Genomic DNA, 19384 nt, shown 5'->3' on the forward strand with positions numbered 1-19384 from the left:
TACCACCCGGCATTCAAGTCAGATTATTTGGTAAAAGATTAGGAGGAGTAAGGAAGAAATCTCTTTTTAGTTCCTACTCTCCATTCATACACATTTAGCTAATGGGAACTAAACACCTATCACAAGTTTAATTAGCTTTGCTGTAGCTATGAGAAGAAACTAATTTCACAATTGCATGTGGGAAATGCATCTGTGCAGTACAATCGTTTCAGTACAGAACATTTTCTTACCTGTAGATACTGCAGAATACACCATGTCCGGCTCATGTAGAATTTCCAGAGGGAAAGAATATTTGTTGGATGTTAGTAAAGCAAGTAACCACACTGCCCTAGCTAATCTATGGACATCCCCTCCTTTTTAATCCGCAGAAACCTAACCTTAGAACTACTCATTACCAGGGAGATGAGAACAAATCCCCTTAACCCTTCTCTTGCAGAAAAAAGCCTACTTTAAGTTGTCTCATTTAATAGGTTTCTTATTTGCAGCAACCTTCCTAGTCAATAGGACACCTAGCTCTTAAGGTCTGTCTTCAGTTACTGTGCCTGTAATTACAACAAGAACATGTAATATTGTGACCTTGATGTTCTGTTGCTCATTACACGCTTTCTGTTGCAGCACAAGAAATATCCAACTTTCAGTTTAAGAAAAATAAAAAAAGATGAGAAAAAAGGAATTACCATTAAGTAACAGAGATGGAAGTCCTGCAGGTTAACTCTTTTCTTGGTTAGCTACAGAAATACACAGAGCTGCTTTGTACTCATTTCCTAATGCATCACGGCCCACGTAGGCTGTAAATTGGAATCTGTGTCAGAAGCACATTTAATCCTAGGATTCTTTTCATCTAATAACTAAACTATACATCAGAAATACCAAGAACATCCAGCCCAGACTGTCTGCTTTATATTAATCAGCAAGCTAAATTCACGTGATACCACTACTTTTTCTAACAGATTGTGCATATAGATAGAACAAGTAGATATATTTTGTTCTTTAATCCCTTAGTTTGTAACATTCAAAGTGAATGAAGTTGAACATTTGAAGTTGTTACATATTTGTAGCTATACCTCTTTATTGAAAGGCAGGAAAGAGAACGGAAAAAAAACCAACCTCCTATCTCCAGTTACATTCTCAGTTTAAAGCAGAGAAGCAGTATAGCTGTAAGGTCATATGAAAAAAGCTTTTCACATGGCAAAGCTTGTAATTAAAATCCTTTCTTATTCTGAAACACCTGAAGACAAGGAACACTGATGCTGAACAGATACAGTGAGAAAAAACCTGATTTTAATGATTTGCACTCTTACAACAGGTGAAATAAATCATGAATCCATCTTTGCGGATTAAAATTATTGCCACAGGCTTGCTCAGCTGTTTAGCATAGCTCCTTATCCAGGAGCAATTCTGCTCCTGCTGTTTTCTGTTAAATATTTTCTACATTTAGTTCAACAGATGAGCGCATGGGAAGATACCTAGCACAAAAGATTAAGTGTTAGAATTCCTGGCTTACACTTCATTATACTCTTCTCTGCTAGTTGCATATATTTTTTTCCAAACATTTCATAGCTTGTCTTTTATGCACGTTATGACTTCTCTCTCCCCATATTATTCAGTATAATTGAAAACGTGAAGAGGTCTATTATCTCTATATTCTGTTGCAAATATAGAAGTATAGCAATAGTCTTAGATACCTCATTGCTAGAATTCTGCTCTCCCTTTTTTCAAAATTAAAAGTAATTTCAGGAAGACCAATTTTTTTTTACTTTATTATGAAAATTGCTACGTTACAGTCACTGTTCAAAACAGTTTTTAGACACAGTGTTTCTTTTCATTTAAGTAGCAATACACAAGCCATGATTACTATTTCAAAAATATGATTAGCATTATCTATGGTAGTTTGACATAACTTAAACCATTATAACATTCTATAATTGGTCCCCCCCCTTTTTTGTGTCAGCCATGGTAAAGAACAGCACCTACAATACCCAAATTATCCATTAGTATTATTCATACAAATAAGGTTAACCATAAACCACAGAAAAATGCACACACAACCCCCCCCCCCCCCCCACGGAAAAATAACTTGTCCTTTACATGTTCAAAAATGCAACAAGGTGGACTTCTTTCACCCTGACATATAAATAGCCAAATAAGTTAGCAAGCAAAAGTCTCAAACATAATCCATTGCCAGCTTGTTCAAGAGCACGTTCCCATTCTCCTATCCATGAGCTTCTACAGAAAGTTTGTCCTTAGACCTCAGAGTAATGGAACTAAACACCTTCAGATTGAACATTTTAATTCAGTGCCAAAATATGAACTTGTCAGTGCCTTTTTATTCATTTCATAAACAGAAACAGAACGCACAGTGAATGCTTCTATATTTATAATTCTAGTAAACAGGCAAGTCCATAATAGTGTGATTACTTCTAAAACAGCACATTAATACTGCATTCAGCAACTGTTCCAAACAGATGCCTCAAAACCTTTACAGCCAAAACACACTATAGGATGCCCATTATAAATATTAACATGTCTCTATTCTTAAACCTAAAAACTTAATTCAGGAAGACTGAATGGTTCTATGGTGCAACTCGTTCTCTTTAAAAATCTCTGCTGACAAACCAGGAATAATAACAAGAAACCTACTGCTTTAGAAACCATGCGGTCCAGACTTTCACATGTAGTCTATGTAGATGCCATGCCTTTTTGTACTATTGTTAATTTAAAAGGAGCAAGTGATCTGTTAGAATAGGAAGAGATCTCTTCTTAGCAAGTACTTAACAAACCAAGCTTCTATCTTCATCAACACTTCACAGATTTCCAATCTTAAAATTGAAAGTTCAAAAATAACAACTGAGTATGTTGATTTGTAACAAGAGAACTGCAACAGTGTTCTCCATTTTAAGTGCCATTTCTGGGAAAGGAAGTAGTTGTAGTGAAGTTCCACCCAAACAGCCAGGCCGTAAACGATGGTCTAGGTAAGTTTTTCATGTTGAATCTGGTAGTAGCATGCCTGAATTAAAACAAAGTTAATTTTAGCATATATTCTAGTTCTCAGCAAGCTGATAAAAGCATCATACATAAAAAGGTTGATTATTTTTTCTCCTATCCAACAAAACAGAGGACTAGGCCTTCTGGAAGAAGGTACAATACAGTAAAATTGCAAAACATTTTCTGATGCAGTAAACAAGCAAAATGAACAGGAGCTTTTAAGTTACAAATTATGTCCAACTCCTAATGAAGCAATACAGCATAATCTGGGACTCTACATAATTTGGTTCCCAACTTTGCTAAGGTGAAGTTAATTTTTTGCTAACAACTCTCTTCACCCTTTGATAAAAGGACCCCAAAATCAAAGTATTTTCTTACAAGGACACACAGATTCATACATTTCAAAAACATACAGACTGAAAAGCAAAGCTTCTGCCGCCTAGATAAATGCTCTGACCTTAACTTTTACATCTGACCTGTTGCTAATAGCTAACCACTCCTTAATGCTGGTTCAAATATGCATTTGGTCAGCCATGACAAGAAACTTCATATAACTGTTTCAGGTAACACCAAATAAGATTCTCAAAGACAGTTTAACCAATTCAAACCTTCCTTTTTGCAGCACTGTTACACGTATGAAAACTCTGCACCAAACTTTATTTCCAGTTTGCACAAACAAAAAAAATAACATTCAGCTAGCAGCTCAGCTTCCAATTTTTAATTTTTCAGTTTAGCAGCCTTCCCCTGAAACAACTCCACAGAAAAGCTCCAAACACCTGACTTGTCACGAAACTCACTTGTTTGAACAGTTTTCATGAACCAAAACCTACTTTCAACTGCAGAGGTCCTAGCTGTACAATGGGTTATTACCAGAAAAGACTCTCCCCTTTTCTGTACTTATAAAAAGAAAAATACAAATTAGAATGTGGAGAATGAAGATTTATGTATTTTTTTTCCATTTATCTTGCAAAATTGAATTCTTGTGGCATCCTGATGTAATATTTGACTTAAACATTATCAGAATGGTTCATCTCCAAGGAATCACTTTATTCCTTTTATAAAAATTGGAATGAAGTTTAAGTCACAGGGGAAAAACATGATACAAGTGAGCATGCAGAACAGTCAATAGCAACTTGTATTACATTTGAATAAAGTACATTTGCACATTGCACCATTGTCTTAGCAGTTCCTGTAATTGTTATCCTAAGTTTTATGTTAAATTTCCTTGTTCGTCCTAATTAAAACAAGTGTCCAAGTTAAAACCTAATGTTCACAGAATTTTCCCAAATTGATCATTAGGAATTAATCAACTTTAAGCAACAAAGAAAAATCTTAATAACCCTGAATAATTTTCATACCTTCAAGGTAGTGAACATGATGCCTTGTTCCCCGTGCTGCAGGTAAGGATCCATCAAGTCTTCGATCAAATGCACCTCAGACCCCAGATTCCTTATCCTGTCACATGGTGGGAGAGGCAAAAGAAAACAGGTGAAGACTACAAGACAATGGGCAAAAAATATGCTTTTTCCTAGCCTTACTCTGAGGAAACATCCATTTCAGTTTAACTCTCTAAAATTTATCCAGGCCAAAGCCAACAACCAAACCATAAAATGTACTAAGTTACAAAAAGATAATAATTAGGCCTATAATGAGAAGTAGGAGTATTTAATAGAAATGAGTACTCACACAGCCTATGCTCAGCTGATTTCCCTGATGCCACTGCTAGCACCTACCTGGCTCGTAGCACCACATAGAGAAAAACAGGAAACAAGTCATCCATGGACCACAGAAAATCTTCCTGAAGACTCTCAAGTACATTCTGAGATATCTCTTCAAAAGTCTGCTGGATCACCTTCAGTTTGTCAGCTGGGGTAAACGTTGTACTGTTTGGAGAGCAAAAGCAAATCAGGCTAACAATAACAAATTATGTATCTGCATCTAAATTTCGAAGACAGTTTGCTAGCTAGTTATCCCCTGACCCAAGAAGATAAGACAGATCAAAGCACAGCAGCCACAACAGCTGCAAAGGCTGTATAATAGACTCCAGGCTATAATCACTGGCTCAAGGCACACCACTGCAAGCAAGACTGTCCTCACAGTTTTAAGCTGGTTAAACATTGTTGAAGAGAAGAAAAAATCCTTTCAGTTTCTACTTCAATTCTTACAGCAGAATTCTGCCAGCTGACAGACACAGAAACCTCCTGAAACATAGGTCATTTTGAACAGTTATGACAAATATTCACACTCATATTTGATTAGATATCTTATTGCTTTTGACTTTAAGTGGTGTCCTACAGACATATTTCTTAAGTACTTGCATTTACAAAGCTATACTGGGTTTTCCATTGGGACAATTTGTAACATTTGTAGGAGGAACTCTGAAACTTCTAGGTGACCTCTACTAGCAAGATGAACAACAAAAAAAGTGACAGGTAAGGAATCAGTCAAGTCGAGTAGATACCACTATAGCAGGAACAGCAAATAACTGAAAGAAACTTCAGAGAATTACCTGATTTGCTGTAAACATTCAACTGCAGAGGCAAAGCAGGCATCCTTTGTGTTTGATGATACCTGTGTAACCGTGAGAAGATTTGTCATTCAAGTTTAGCAACCCACTCTTCAGGGGAAGAAGCAGCGTATCATGCAACGCTGCCAAAGACTTTTTCAGATTTAAAGTGCTATGAGAAGGTAATGTGCCAGCAAGCTAAAGTCATCCAGGAAAGGTGTCTACACATTATTTGCATGAGTTTCATTTAAAATTCTGAGAAGTCTGTACTGAACAGTGAATATGTTATGAGAATCAGAGACATTTGTATATCTTCCTGGTCAAGGAAGACTAAGAATTGGTGAATCTTAAAGATTAACAATCAAGAGAGGACCTTAACATGAGAATAGTTGAAATCTAGAGAAGTCATACCAGTCAATAATCACAGACCCACAGGTTTAGAGCAAACATAAGAGTATAAATGTTAGCTCTTAGTAAGTAACTTAGTAAGTTAGTTTACTTAATTTACTTAGTTTACTTAGTAAGTTAGTAAGTAACTTTCTGAATGATTATTAAAATCATTCTTACTGGAGCACAGAGACTAAATAACATACTACTACTACTACTATTTAATACCAGCGTTCAGCCACTGCCAAGGTGATGACTAAGAATAGAAATTATTCAATTCTCATAATCAAAAAGTGTATAACGGTACAACTCCTAAACACCTTGAAATCTTCATTGACAGACATTTAATTGTCACAATTTTTCCCTAACTGGTGACCAAGCAAAATGGTTACAAGCATCTTCCTGAACTAGAATTTCTTTCAGAGTAAAACAGTAAGTGACAAAGCCAGACTGACAGCTTTTGCAAGAAAATACTGATGCAGCTTTTAAGTAGCAAAAAAAAAAAAAAATAGGGATCAAGATAAAATAGCATCTCTTCAGCAGAAAGGTTGGCCAAAAATTCTTTGATCCTTTATTATCTCAGATTCTTTAAAGAAGCACTAGGCAAAGCACACAATAAGCCAAGGACCAATGAACATACCTTTCTACTCTCACCAAGGATGGACACAGTTCCTGGCCAAAATTTCCTGCAAGAAACCCAACACAATCTTTTCAGAAATAAGAGCCTATTGGTCTTGAAGTATTTTTCACCTTATGAAAATGAAGCCAGCATGTTCTTCTCTGAGAGCGCAACTCTTCCAGTAGGAAGAACTACATCTAAGAGAGATAGCTGAAAGATAGCTAGATTTGAAATATCTCCCTCTGGTTTTGTAGTGATACCAATCTTCCTTCCTCCTGCTCTCCCCGCCTTTTTGGAAGAGAGAAGTTTTGATTCACACTCTCCACCATAGATATAGCTAGATACATTTTTATCAGAGAAAAACACTCAGGACAAGCTTTTTTTTTTTTTTATTTGCTTTATCTAATTACATACCATAATCTTATTTTAAGTTTTGCTTTATTGTTGAAACATACTCACGCTTGCACTCCAAGAAAACTTAGAAGAGCCGTATCATTTTGTTTGTTTAGACGTAAAACACATTCCCAGTAAATATCTTCCTCACGCTCATTGTCTAAGGCATACAACATAAATAGAGGTGGATAGAGTCGTGGCAGTAATACAGGGAGCAGCAAGCCAAAACTGGTTACCACATACCTAAAAAAAGTGATGGAGGTCAAGAGAAAGACTTTTTTAAGAAGAAACATCTATAAAAATGGGATGAAGAAAATTAACGACTGGAACAAATCTTTAGTTTAGTATGAGCCTGTTCTATGAGGGAAGATAATACAGTAAACAAACAAAAAATCAATCAAGTAGTATCTGTGCTGAGAAATACTTAACAGTAACTTTACTTTACAGTCCACACATAAGGCATCTTTTGAGGGTGGTGAGGAGCCACAACACAACTGTGTAGGGCTTCTTTTGTGTTTTAAACACAGCATTGTATTTCTGACCTATAAAACATAAAAGCTGGATACTTCATTGCAGTTCAAATTGTACCTGCATCTTCAAGATGATCATTTTGCCCTCATTCTGAGCCACTCTGCTGATAGATTAACTTCAAATCACAAGCTACAAAATAGTCAAAGACCCATGAAGGTACCTGACCTAGCTCCACATACTCACACTCCAGGCTTCATGAATTCAGTAGCTACTTGTCATTTAGCTGCAATCCTAATAGGAAAAGCTGAACATGGGGTGCCTACTAATACCACCTGCACAGCTCATTGGCGTCTCTCAGAAGGTTCTCTGCTGATCCCTCTTTCCTCATGCTGCCCGCAGCTGAGGCAGCTGTGGACAGGACAATGGCAGACTCAAGGCTGAGCTCCGCATCACTTTCACAATGCAGTATGCGTGCACTGGACCTGCATTAGCCCAGTGCTCAAACCCCAAATATTTTTCTGAAGTTCAGGCCCAAGTCTGAGCTTGTTTCCCAACAAAAGACAAAAGCAAGTTTGGGCTTAAGTACAGAACCATCGTAATGGAACAGGAATGAAATGCTTGCAACCAACACACAGAAGTTCACTTAACCAAATCCGTCATCAAAACTAAACAAAAAAATCCGTTTCTATCCATCAGTTAAACACACGCTTATCTTCATTTCTATTAACAACTCTTTCTTGAAATGGGGGGGGAAGGTAAGGCCTTAATTAGTTCACAGCCATCACCACCCCTCCCCGCCCTTTAGGTACCCTGGTTCAGGAGATTCTGATCTGGAGTCAGACTTCCCACTGCAGAATGATCGCCTTCCCTTTGTCTCTGTCGCCACAAATGGGATTGTGCTGCCCTCTTCCGGAAGATCAGGAAACAAGAACCTAAATGGCAATACGTACAGCAACTTACGACATCATTTCAAGAAGCTTCCACAAAATAAAGCATTAGAAGAGATGATTGGAAAGAAAAGTCAGCTGAAATAGAACACAGCAGACTAAGGCAGTATAAATAATAGAAGCCTTGCCCAAACGGAGATGATGTCAGAGTAGTAAAGGTATCTTTGGCATTGTAGGGTATGGTCTTCATAAGTTTTATTCCAGGTAAATCATATTGTACATCTAATGGTTATTAATTTGGATTCTGGTAATGAGAGCAGAAATACTCCAATTAATGCTGTAATTGCCCTCAAGAATCTAAGCAAACACTTCATATCAACATGGATGAGCCATGTTCCTAACAACTTCAGTGGAATACTCTGCAATTCTGTGTTATCACTGCTCTTATATACCTTTTGAACACTAAATATTCATGCTGTGAAAAGACAGATGCCAAATTGGAAATCCACGTTGAATTCTCTCTATGTGTATTTTAAAAACAATGCAGGATGTTATTCACCGTAGTGAAGATTTTTTTTGACATAATATTCAAGACTCCTTAAAAAGTTCAAGAAAATATAACTAACACCCAAAACAGAGTAAAGATGTTGGTATACTCGGACTACATAAACACTAGACTGTTTCAGTACACACAGTATCTTCAATGAATTCAGCAGTAGTTTGACTTTAATATTAGAGTCTTATTACCTAACCAATTGGAAAATGCGTTTGAGGTAGGACTTGATCTCTCTTACAGCTTCCTGCAGTAATCGTCGATTAGCTCCTACTCCAACATAGGTCATTCTGTAGACAGCTACCAGTGTTTCCACCAGCTTGCCCAATGGATGGAGAGGAGTATCACATGCCTGATGTGAAATATTAATTGCACAGTCAGATAGGTCAATGCGAGACAAGCTGTAAAAGAACTAAAGACAGACAGATCAGAAATCCAACAACACACTTTGAAGCAAAAAACTACAGATACATTAATTAAAAAATCAAACTTTATAAAAACACCCTTTGAATGATGACATTTATTTATTAGCTGAGTACAGGCTCATAGAGGAATCAAGGCTGCTCAGGCATTTGTGCTACTGCTTGGACAAGTCATCTGTCCAATACTATTAAAACTAACATGAAACACTCAGCAAGTACTTCACCATGCTCTGCTAGGATCCAACGCATAAAAATTGAAACAGTAACTGAGCAGAAACTGAGGCACTATCCATTAGATGCACAATGATTTTAGTCTTAGTTATGGATTAAACTCAATTATTTAGGAAGTTAAAAGCAAATATGAATCGATATAAACATGGATTATAAACATGCAAATACAAAAGGGGTTGAGGGAAGCTCTTACACAAGTAAATGAGTTTGACCTGCTTTGCTAACATGTTACATGAACTTTTAATAGTCACAATACCTTTATCAAATATTTTTTGATATTTTCATATTTTTCCAGGGTGAAGGCACCAGTGTGTTGTGGAATGAATTCCAAACTTTCCAGTGTCTGAGTATGTGAACGGCTCAGTAATTCTGGGCTGCAGTTATAAGAAGGACAAAGACATTGTACAGATTGTTCGAGACACATAGAATTAATAAAACTGAAATTAAATGTGGAAGCTACCACAAGAAAGTGATGAGCCATAAAGAAAAAGATGGAAGTACGCATAGGAAACTAGTCATTCCACTTGTTCCCCTTAACTTTAAGTCTGACAGAATTCTTCAGCCTGAACTTCTCCATTCCTCCCACACTTGTTGCACAAAAATTCTGCACCTTTACTTCAGCAAAATTGAATCTGAACCAGAACTGTGGAAATACTCACCATAGACTCATTTTAACACAAGAGTCTCAACTCTGCAAAATCAGGAACATGGAAGACACTGATGCCCACCCTGACAGACAGGTATAACCATGAGAAGCTCGTTACATATTTCCTGGATATCAGCAGTATTAACTAAAGTCACATTATCATTTTTATGGTAAGTTTCTTGCTGCTAAAAAGCCAGCTTCCTCCACTAATCCCTTGATCTTGCCTACTCAGTTCTCTTACCTTGCAGAGACAAGTCTGTGAAATGAGCCTTTTCTGCAACATCCTAAGAAGGCTGTTCCCAGAAATTTCCTTATATGCCAAATCTAAGTTTCCAGAAACACTGTACTTACATTTCAAGTTCTCCAGCTCTCTAAGCCTTCCCACCCCTTGAATTTTCATTCACTCTATTTACCTGCTTTTCTGCACAGATTTGAGTTATGACAACTGAACATTCCCTTACTGGGCAGCTGGACACAGTAACTACCTATACAAGATATTGATCTTCCGGTAATAATCAGCGAGCACCTCATTCATACACAATGTAGCATTTAACAGACTGTAACAATTAACTAATCCTAATCATCAACATATCCCTGAAAAGGAGATGTCTGCAGTGCAGAGTAGTCAGAGTTCTGATTTTGTTTTTATTTCTTTGTTGTTGTTGTTTGTTTTAACTGAACTTTTACAGTTAGTTTCTGGCCTGGACTAGTGTGCAATTCCAGTTTCTTTCTGAATACTTTCTTCAATGTGCTGACTACATTCTCTAGGAACTAACCTGTCTTTGTGTTGCCGTCGGTTGGTGGTCAGGGCCACCGCAATGTTGTCCCAAGCCTTCCATCTATCCCCCTGACCTGGGCTCTCACAGCCAAGCTGGTTCCAGCATTCTTCAAATACTGCCTTCCATTTCTCATCAGGAGGCACTGCCAGGATCCCAAGTTTCCGCCTAATAAAACAACCAGTTAGTCTGTTAAAATTGAATAGTCTTGAAACAACACACACAGCTACAAAAAACACTTATGCCTAACGTTAACTTAGTATCTCAAACTATTTTAATCAAAAGCTGGTATACTTAATCTCTTACAGTTATTACTAAGAATAAACCCAGACCTACTTACACGAATGTCTCAACTCCTCTTAAAAAGAACTAAAAAAATCTGGTAAAATGAAATGTAAACAAAAATCATTTATCCTTACCATGGAACAGCCTTAAAGCATACATTAATCCATGCAACAGATTATAAAGTTACAAGATTACAACATCTTTAATACCTACATGTAAGAATAACTATGAACCTTATAATACACAAGTCAGTCTTACTCTTTCTTGTATTATTCCAAGAAACAGCTTATTTTAATCAGGAAAAGCATTGATTTGATTTCCAAGAAAATAGGACATATTGCAATTGAGGGGGCTTATCTTCACCACTGGTATTATTCATTCACAAGGCTTAGGACACATTCATGTAATAAGAATACAGTACAAAGATGTCTCAAACATCTCACAATCCTAGAATGTACAAAAAGCCTATCCACGCATATAAACAGAGAGAATGGTTCTATGGCTTCTGTCCCTAAAGTATTATCTACAGGTAATGCTGCATCACATACTAGGGACAAGCTGGTTGAAAGTAAAGCCAGTGTAGGCATCTTTTCACTGACAGCCAAAGCTCTGGGATCCTCTATAGCCAAAGGAAAACCAAGATCTGATGTCCCCCCTGTATATCCGACACACAATGAAATTTAGGGCTTTGAAATAAACACTACCTGGGTTAATACTTTTATCTTGATTTAAATTAAGTACTGGAAACTGCCAAAACTTCCTTTTCTTTTTCCCTCCCACAAAATTTACATGGGGAAAAAAATCAGTGTTATTAGTTCCCATGCTTCCAGTCTCACAAAGCAGAAGTAGATGTTAAGCCTTTCCACAAAATGATATCAGAAGATTTTCAACTTCAAGAGATCCTGAAAAGGGTCAATGAAACCCTCATTTCCACAAGCAGTCTTCACAAATACGTACATACATTTATTCATAGACTCCCTACTGGGGTAAAAAGCAGACAGCTGCTAAGGTTGCAAGTGTTCAGTACAGCAGGGAGGCCTGCTTAACCTCACATCCTGTTGTAGGTGTCAGCACTGTCAAAAGAAATTATCAGTGAATGCTTCAGGAAGCACACTGAGAAGCAATCTATGTTAAAACAAAGTTCTGTTTCCCATTTTGATAGGAAATTTGAGAGTAAGCTTCAAAGATATTGAAACCTACACAACTATTACTAGCATTGAAGACCAGCATATAGTTTTACCAAACACTGAACTTTCATTCACAACTCTTAAAATTTACTTAAATTTCTTCTACTAGAAGATCTCAATTATGACTTAAATAGAACAAATGTATTTTTTCTGGAGACAATTAAGATATTGATTTAATACAACTGCTACAAATAGTATTACGGATGCTTTTCAATATTATCTTTGTCAAGACATTTAAATGTGTTTTTTTGTTGCTTTTTTTTCCCACACACACAATTCAGCAATTATTTCATAATTTTCTTATGCTCTGTTCGGAAACAGTGTAGTAACTATTAAATTCTGTCCAAATGTACCCTCACTAAGCCTATTAAATGATATTAAATGAATTAAGTTACCAACAGAGTAATTAACAGAAAGAAGTCTGTAATTGATGTACTCCCTCAAATGTAACTTATTCTCTCTCACAATCATAAATTATTAGCAGATATATCTGGACTGACTGTTAGAACCTGAGTTCATGAATAAGTTCTGGGACTGCTACAAGTCAGTAGCAGCATGCCAAATCACCTGTAATTTCACACCATTATTTACTTAGCCATTCAATTAGTAATATGAATGCAACAACAGCTGAAGAAAAGGTTACAGTTATTTTTCTAAGGGGTGTGGAAAAGGAATAAAAACAGGAAAGGTGTTCTCAAAATCTCACTGTTTTTTTGTTTTGGAAAAAACAGTTTAATTGGCCTTTGAAAAAAAGGCCAATAGTTACATTCAAAAGTATCACTGAACCACATCAGAAATTTCTTACTTAACACTCACAATACTTTAGGCTTGTCCTTCTCACTCTCATATAAGCTAGGCTTGAAGTAGGTTCCTGTGATTTTTATCCCAGATCCCCACTCTCCACTGAAGAGACCTTCAATATAGTCTCCATTCGGCAAGGTTAACGTTCCCTTGAGGGAAGAAAGAAAAAAAATTATTTTCCTGTACTGTTTCCCAATGGATTATTTTTTTTAAGATGGTAACAGTTTACAAATGACTAATACCAACCTTTCCACTCAGAGTCCAGTTATCTGAAAATTCCCCTTCATAGACTGTATCATCCTCAGAAAGCAGAATGCCAGTCCCCTATAAACAGAACCACAAATAACAGAGCAATAAGTATAACAGAAGGCCACACTGCAGATCTAAAGATACACTGAAATGTTTATTAATTCTTAGGAAATATCTTTTTTTTTTTTAAAAAAAAGCAGCTTCTGTAGTAGTACTAGGTAAAACAAAGCAGGGTAAAGAAAATACAACACAGGACAACAGAAGTTTAGAACAACAGCAAGTTTTATACAACCTAACATACTGTTGCGTGACCACCCATCTACCCCAAAAAGCTACCACAACTAGAGGACTAGTCATTATAGCACAAAGTCTAGTGTTCAACTCACCATCATTTTGTTGGTGCTGAAGGCTCCTTCATAATACAATCCGAACTGAGTAACCACAACACCATTGCCTTGGCAGAAGTCATCTTGCCACATTCCCATGTACTTTTCTCCTCTTAAGAAAAATGAAGTAGGAATAATACAATTTAAGTAGAACATTTATATCCTTCCTTTCTTTGGCGTTATTGTGATATTTGACCATTAGAAACCATTAGAAAGGAGTTATACAGCACTTGCTTCAAGTCTGCCAATCTAGTTTCACTAGCTTAGTGGATGTAAGTTTTTTTGATAGAAAGAAACTGTAAAAAAAATTCCTTTCACAATTACAACTTGACTACATCCAAGGAAACTGTTCCTGATGATCTCAGCATTAAAGCCCAGTTCTACCCAGAGGAACACAAACTGTAGTTACAGAAAATAAAAAACAGGGAAACTTCAGTCTCATCTAGATCAGCAAACAAGTTGTACACAAGGAGAGACCTTCAGCTTCACTAGGCATTTAACCAACATATTTGACAGTTATTTAGAACAGATGCAATAAGCTTATTTTAGGCAATTTGTTGCCAAAACTTTTGACTTCTTTACCTAAACTCAGATGACTCAATTTGAAGGGATAATGAAGAAAAGAAATCAAGCTGTTCTATTGGGGACTAAGAGGGAGACCTACAATGTCATATGACATTTCAAAAATAATACTAGAGCAGAAAAATTGTAAGGAAATAGGCCACAGTGTAGCAAGTCTTTGGATAATATAGCTGAACAAAGGTCATGCTAAGAAAAAAATGATTAGACAATTAAAGGTTTCTCAAGTAAATATCCACTTCTTTCAGACTATTTAAAACATCTGAGTGTTTAAGTCCACAGATGTCAGATTAGAGTGTTTGAAACAAGCCCCAAATCTTTTCAAACTCTCTCTTTCCAGTTGTTCTTAAAAATAAGTTGTTTGCAGTATACAAGCAATAAAGAAAATTGACTTATCTGGGACATTTTGTTTGCTTTTAGAGGGAAACTAGTGACTGATTTAACAGAACTCTGCTTATTACAGATAATTTTGATTTTAGTATCCCCAAAATTATGGTCACAGTAAAGAGATTAAATGCAGGCTTCAATCTGAATTCAGGGATATCTTCCAGCTGCTTAGACTCACAACCTAGCAGAATGCTGGTCTGATTTCTCATGTCTGCTACAGGGGTCTCCGCTGAGTAACAGCTTCTTAAGGAGACAAATGCAGCATATGCAGTTACCAGATGGACACATGACAGAACAGAAGCCCTGCTTGTCTAGCTTGCAATAATGACACGTTATAGTACGATTCCGCAGCTACACCTTATTTTCTTGGGCTGAAGAATAAGACGTGAAGAAAATGAATCCTTTGGCAACACACACACTCATATAACCTTCTGAGATAAGAAGGAAAGGGACTCAGATTTGAGTAACTCTGCAACAGAAAGCAAATGCCACATTCTCTCCTTCACCCACCCCCATGAACTGCCACTACATATACAAATTCTGGAGATGAGTGGATCTGCCAGAAAAGCTCTTATGTCTTTAGTTTGTCTTGGGTAGATGAATAAGGCATGCAGAGACATCTTATTGCTAGAGTAAAAGAAAAGAAAAAAAACACCACCACCACACCAAGACTAAATGCAAAACTGAGGTCAGGTAACACCCAGAGATGTTAAAATAGCTCTGCTTCAGGAAACAGACACCTAATCTTTCCCCTTCAGTCTTCTTACTGTTCTGCTTCAGAAGTGAGCTTTCATTCCAGTTAAACCAAACCTGGTTTCTTGAGCTCTCACCAAAAGACCTCTTTTCAGGAACAAAGCAGCATTGAATTGGTGACCAAGAAGACAGACTACACTTGTCTGTGCTCAGACACCATTTATTTAATGTATAAATTTACTGCAATTCAGAAACAATTATCTTTCTGAAACCTTCACTGAACTGCTCTTAGAACAAGCACCTTCCCTCCAACTGCACTGAAAGAGTAACTCAATGCAACACCTGAGCTGAAGTTTACCTAGTCCTGGATATCAGGTCACTAAGCAACTCAATTTTATAGGCCTGAGACAAAAAAGAGTATTCCTCTCATAACATCCACAAAAAACACTTTCAGCAATAACACAGTATCCCTCAGTGAGATACCATATTCAGTGCTAGCTGTCAGGCAGGAATATGACAGGAAAGAAGGGCTTAAAAAAAATACAGCAACAACTCTACATACATCAACAAAATGAAATCCCTAGATCCATTCTTTAGATTATCAACCCAGAATACCTACTACAGATAAGAACATAAGCACATGTACTACTACTGCTAGTACCAGATCAAATCCTTTCCTATCTTTCTGCAATTGCCTGTCACACCAGTGTTTAAGGATTCAAACAACTGAAGTGTTACCTTGTGATATCATCAAAAACCCCATAACCACTCTTCTTATCCATTGTCCACTGTCCAATGAACATACTGGGAGAGGAAGAGGTCAACTTCCCACTGCGCAGCAAACCATGGCCATGACGCATATTATCCTGAAAACACCCTTCATAAACTTCACCAGTAGCATAGCTATAATGAAAAAAAGGGTAAGTAAGATTCCCATAATCTGCCCCCCCCTTGCCTTTTTTGCCTGCTCAACTCTCCCTTTTTTCTTTTAAAAACTACATTGCAGCCACACCAAGCAGGAACTATAGTTAAAGGATATTTGGGATGTGAGAGAGCTTTTTATGTTTTTAAACTTGATGCTTTGTGTCCTGGTTTCAGTTAGGACAGAGTTAATTTTCCTCCTAGTAGCTGGCAGGGTGCTATGTTTTGGATTAGAATGAGAAGAGCGCTGATAACATGCTGATGTTTTAATTGTTGTAGAGCAGTGCTTACACCAAGCCAAGGACTTTTCAGCCTCTCTCTGTCCTGCTAGCGAGCAGGCTAGGGATGCAGCAGAAGCAGGGAGGGGACAGACCCAGGACAGCTGACCCAAACTGGCCAAAGGGGTATTCCATACCATCTGACGTCATGCTGAACAATATATAGGGGTGGCTAGCCGGGGTGGAGGGGGGGCCGGCTGCTCGGGGATAGGCTGGGCATCGGTCAACGGGTGGTGAGCAATTGCATTGTGCATCACTTATTTCGTACACATTATTACTATTAATACTATTATTATTATTATTGTTGTTGTTATTCTTTTCCCTGTCTTAATAAACTGTCTTTATCTCAACTCACAGGCTTCACTTTCCCGTTTCTCTCCCCCATCCCGGAGAGGGAGGGGGGAGGGTGAGCGAACGGCTGTGTGGTGTTTGACTGCCAGCCGGGCTAAACCACAACACTTTGTTTTAAAGCTAACCTCTCCCCACCAAGCAAGGATATTAGAGGTTATATTTCTCCCTCTGAAAAAAAATAGTATAATGAATTATTGGGAAGTGGCAGCAACGCTGGAATAGATATTAACAACAGAACACAGTATGAGTACTATAGTGAACAATCCACCAAAAAATCAAAGCAGAAAATAAACCAAGGTAACTATAATCACAAGTCTGAAATGCAATTAGAAAACTACATACAGGGATACAGAGGCTTTGTAAGGGAACTGTGTGCGAGTGCATGAGCCCCGCTCTCTTCTCTGCAATGAGGGCAACACAAGTGCTGTTACCTGTAGACTCCATGCCCACACATTTTGCCTTCCTTCCAGTATCCCACATAATGGTCGTCCTTATTCAAGGCTTTGTTTGGCACTCTGTATTCACCGTATCTGTCAGTGCACAGAAATGGAACATAAACAGCTATTAATACTAATGCATTTCATAAAAGACATCACATCTATTCTAAAATCAGCATGCTCAATATTATTTTTAATGCATTTCTAATGAAAACAGCTACGATTTTATTTAAAGAGTGAAAGCAGGACTTTCAGCATCACTAGGCCAATTTAGTTTGTACTGCTTTTCTCATTTGATTTTGGTACGTTCTTGTATGTGTTTCCTCTCTACCACACAGCAGTGTTCTTCTCAGCTTTGTAAAGGCTACAAGTCTTCTCACATCCTAGGTCTACCTTTGTTGTTTTCAAGTCTTGGTAACTCAGATGTACCTTTATTCCATGGAAATGAGAACATATCGCTATAAAGAACATTAAAACCAAAAAAAAAGAAAAGATGCTAGCCTCCAATCATGCTCAAGAAGTTGCACAGAACGGTTCATATTTTCAATATGCCTGAACAGACAACTTATTTGTTGGTTTTGATCTTGTGAAGAGATTAAAATCCAGTTACGAAGATTCTCCTGAGAGCACATCTACCTCAATAACACATTACTATTGCTGAGTGTTGAGAAAACAGCATGCATGCTAAAATATAAGTACATGCATTTGATAGTCATAGCGATTATTACAAAAATACCAATGCATTTAATTCCTGTTGGGAATTTGTTTGCAATATTTCCATCTCCAACAACCCCCAAATCACTATGGTTAATTAATTACACTTACTACTTACAAATGACCGAAGTTCTAATCTGGTCTTGTAGTTTGACATTAGCTTGACATAGCTAAGGTGCATTTTAAAAATGACAGAAGCCTGACCACATTTCGTCTTCCTCTCCAACTCAAAACTTTGAAAATACAGCTGGAAGCCAATAGGACCATAATATTATTTCTCAACTGTTTTACTACTCTCTCCCTCCATCCTGCAGCTGATTACCTCAGTTTCAGTTTTTATGAAATAAAAAGTTTTTAATCACACAGTTACAGAGTCTGTTGGGAACGCAACGACCACACCTGTGGATAAATGAGGTTATCTAAGTATCAACATATAGAGAAATCTTAACGTACATAACCTTGAGTAAATGACACACTCCAAAACCTTTAATTAAAAGGACTTAGAATCTTCTTATAATCTTCATAATAGTCTATAACAAAAGGTGTTCCTTGCCCTCTATCTCTGTAAGTAGTGGAAGATCTTACCCATCCTCCAGCCCAGTCCGGAAAGTCCCAGAGTACATTCTTCCATCAGCCCACTTTAAGGTCCCTCTGGAAAATACACAAAGTCATACACATGTACCGGATAATCAGTTCACTTAACAATTCCCAACTAACGTCTGTAAATAAGCCTACTTATTGATGCAGCAACCACCTCACTTTGTTTTCAACCATTATGTTCAAATGCTTTTACCTGCCATGTGGTTTTCCTGAAAGCCATCTCCCATCATAAACAGCATCTTTAAATCGAGAGTCCTTATAGAAGGTGTATTTGGCACTACGAGAAATAGGAGGTTCCTGTCTTGAAACGTTCCCACCAGCTCCATACAGAAATAAGTCAGAAGTCCCTCTAAGGGCCTGATCCACTGCTTGGCTTATTGCCCTCAGCCACTTCGTCTGAAACAGAGTTTTAACCACAGAATTTAGCTAACATCTGTCTTAGCTGTAGTTGCTGTAGAGGAGAGATTCAATGCAATCTCCTTTGTGCTCTGCAGTACAGCATTGTAAGTTGTAGCACTGCTACAGTCAAGCACTGGTCTAACCTGCATACCAAGTTGTAGGAATATTTAATTCTTGGTAAATACTTAAGCAATACTTCTCCTTATTTGGTTTTACAGCAGGAGAAAAATTCATTCATATC

General features: G+C 37.4%; 1 protein-coding gene across 5 annotated transcripts in view; it reads right to left on the minus strand.

Annotated features, from left to right (window-relative positions):
* Positions 1 to 1742: 1742 nt before the first annotated feature.
* Positions 1743 to 19384, minus strand: part of ALS2 (alsin Rho guanine nucleotide exchange factor ALS2) — a 58706-nt gene continuing 41064 nt past the window's right edge. For all 5 annotated transcript variants that reach the window (XM_040561446.1, XM_040561447.1, XM_040561445.1 and 2 more), the window contains 17 exons: positions 18938 to 19140; positions 18730 to 18795; positions 17425 to 17523; positions 16182 to 16346; positions 13785 to 13896; positions 13396 to 13473; positions 13165 to 13298; positions 10877 to 11044; positions 9711 to 9828; positions 8996 to 9153; positions 8171 to 8293; positions 6957 to 7133; positions 6519 to 6564; positions 5495 to 5556; positions 4719 to 4868; positions 4344 to 4440; positions 1743 to 3007 (listed from right to left, as the gene is read on the minus strand). In XM_040561446.1, coding sequence (XP_040417380.1) covers positions 2969 to 3007; positions 4344 to 4440; positions 4719 to 4868; positions 5495 to 5556; positions 6519 to 6564; positions 6957 to 7133; positions 8171 to 8293; positions 8996 to 9153; positions 9711 to 9828; positions 10877 to 11044; positions 13165 to 13298; positions 13396 to 13473; positions 13785 to 13896; positions 16182 to 16346; positions 17425 to 17523; positions 18730 to 18795; positions 18938 to 19140 — 1995 coding nt within the window. In that variant the 3' untranslated portion in view covers positions 1743 to 2968. The remainder of the gene's footprint in view (positions 3008 to 4343; positions 4441 to 4718; positions 4869 to 5494; positions 5557 to 6518; positions 6565 to 6956; positions 7134 to 8170; positions 8294 to 8995; positions 9154 to 9710; positions 9829 to 10876; positions 11045 to 13164; positions 13299 to 13395; positions 13474 to 13784; positions 13897 to 16181; positions 16347 to 17424; positions 17524 to 18729; positions 18796 to 18937; positions 19141 to 19384) is intronic.

The sequence above is a fragment of the Cygnus olor genome, chromosome 6 (genome assembly GCF_009769625.2).
Source record: "Cygnus olor isolate bCygOlo1 chromosome 6, bCygOlo1.pri.v2, whole genome shotgun sequence".
Taxonomy (NCBI): domain Eukaryota; kingdom Metazoa; phylum Chordata; class Aves; order Anseriformes; family Anatidae; genus Cygnus; species Cygnus olor.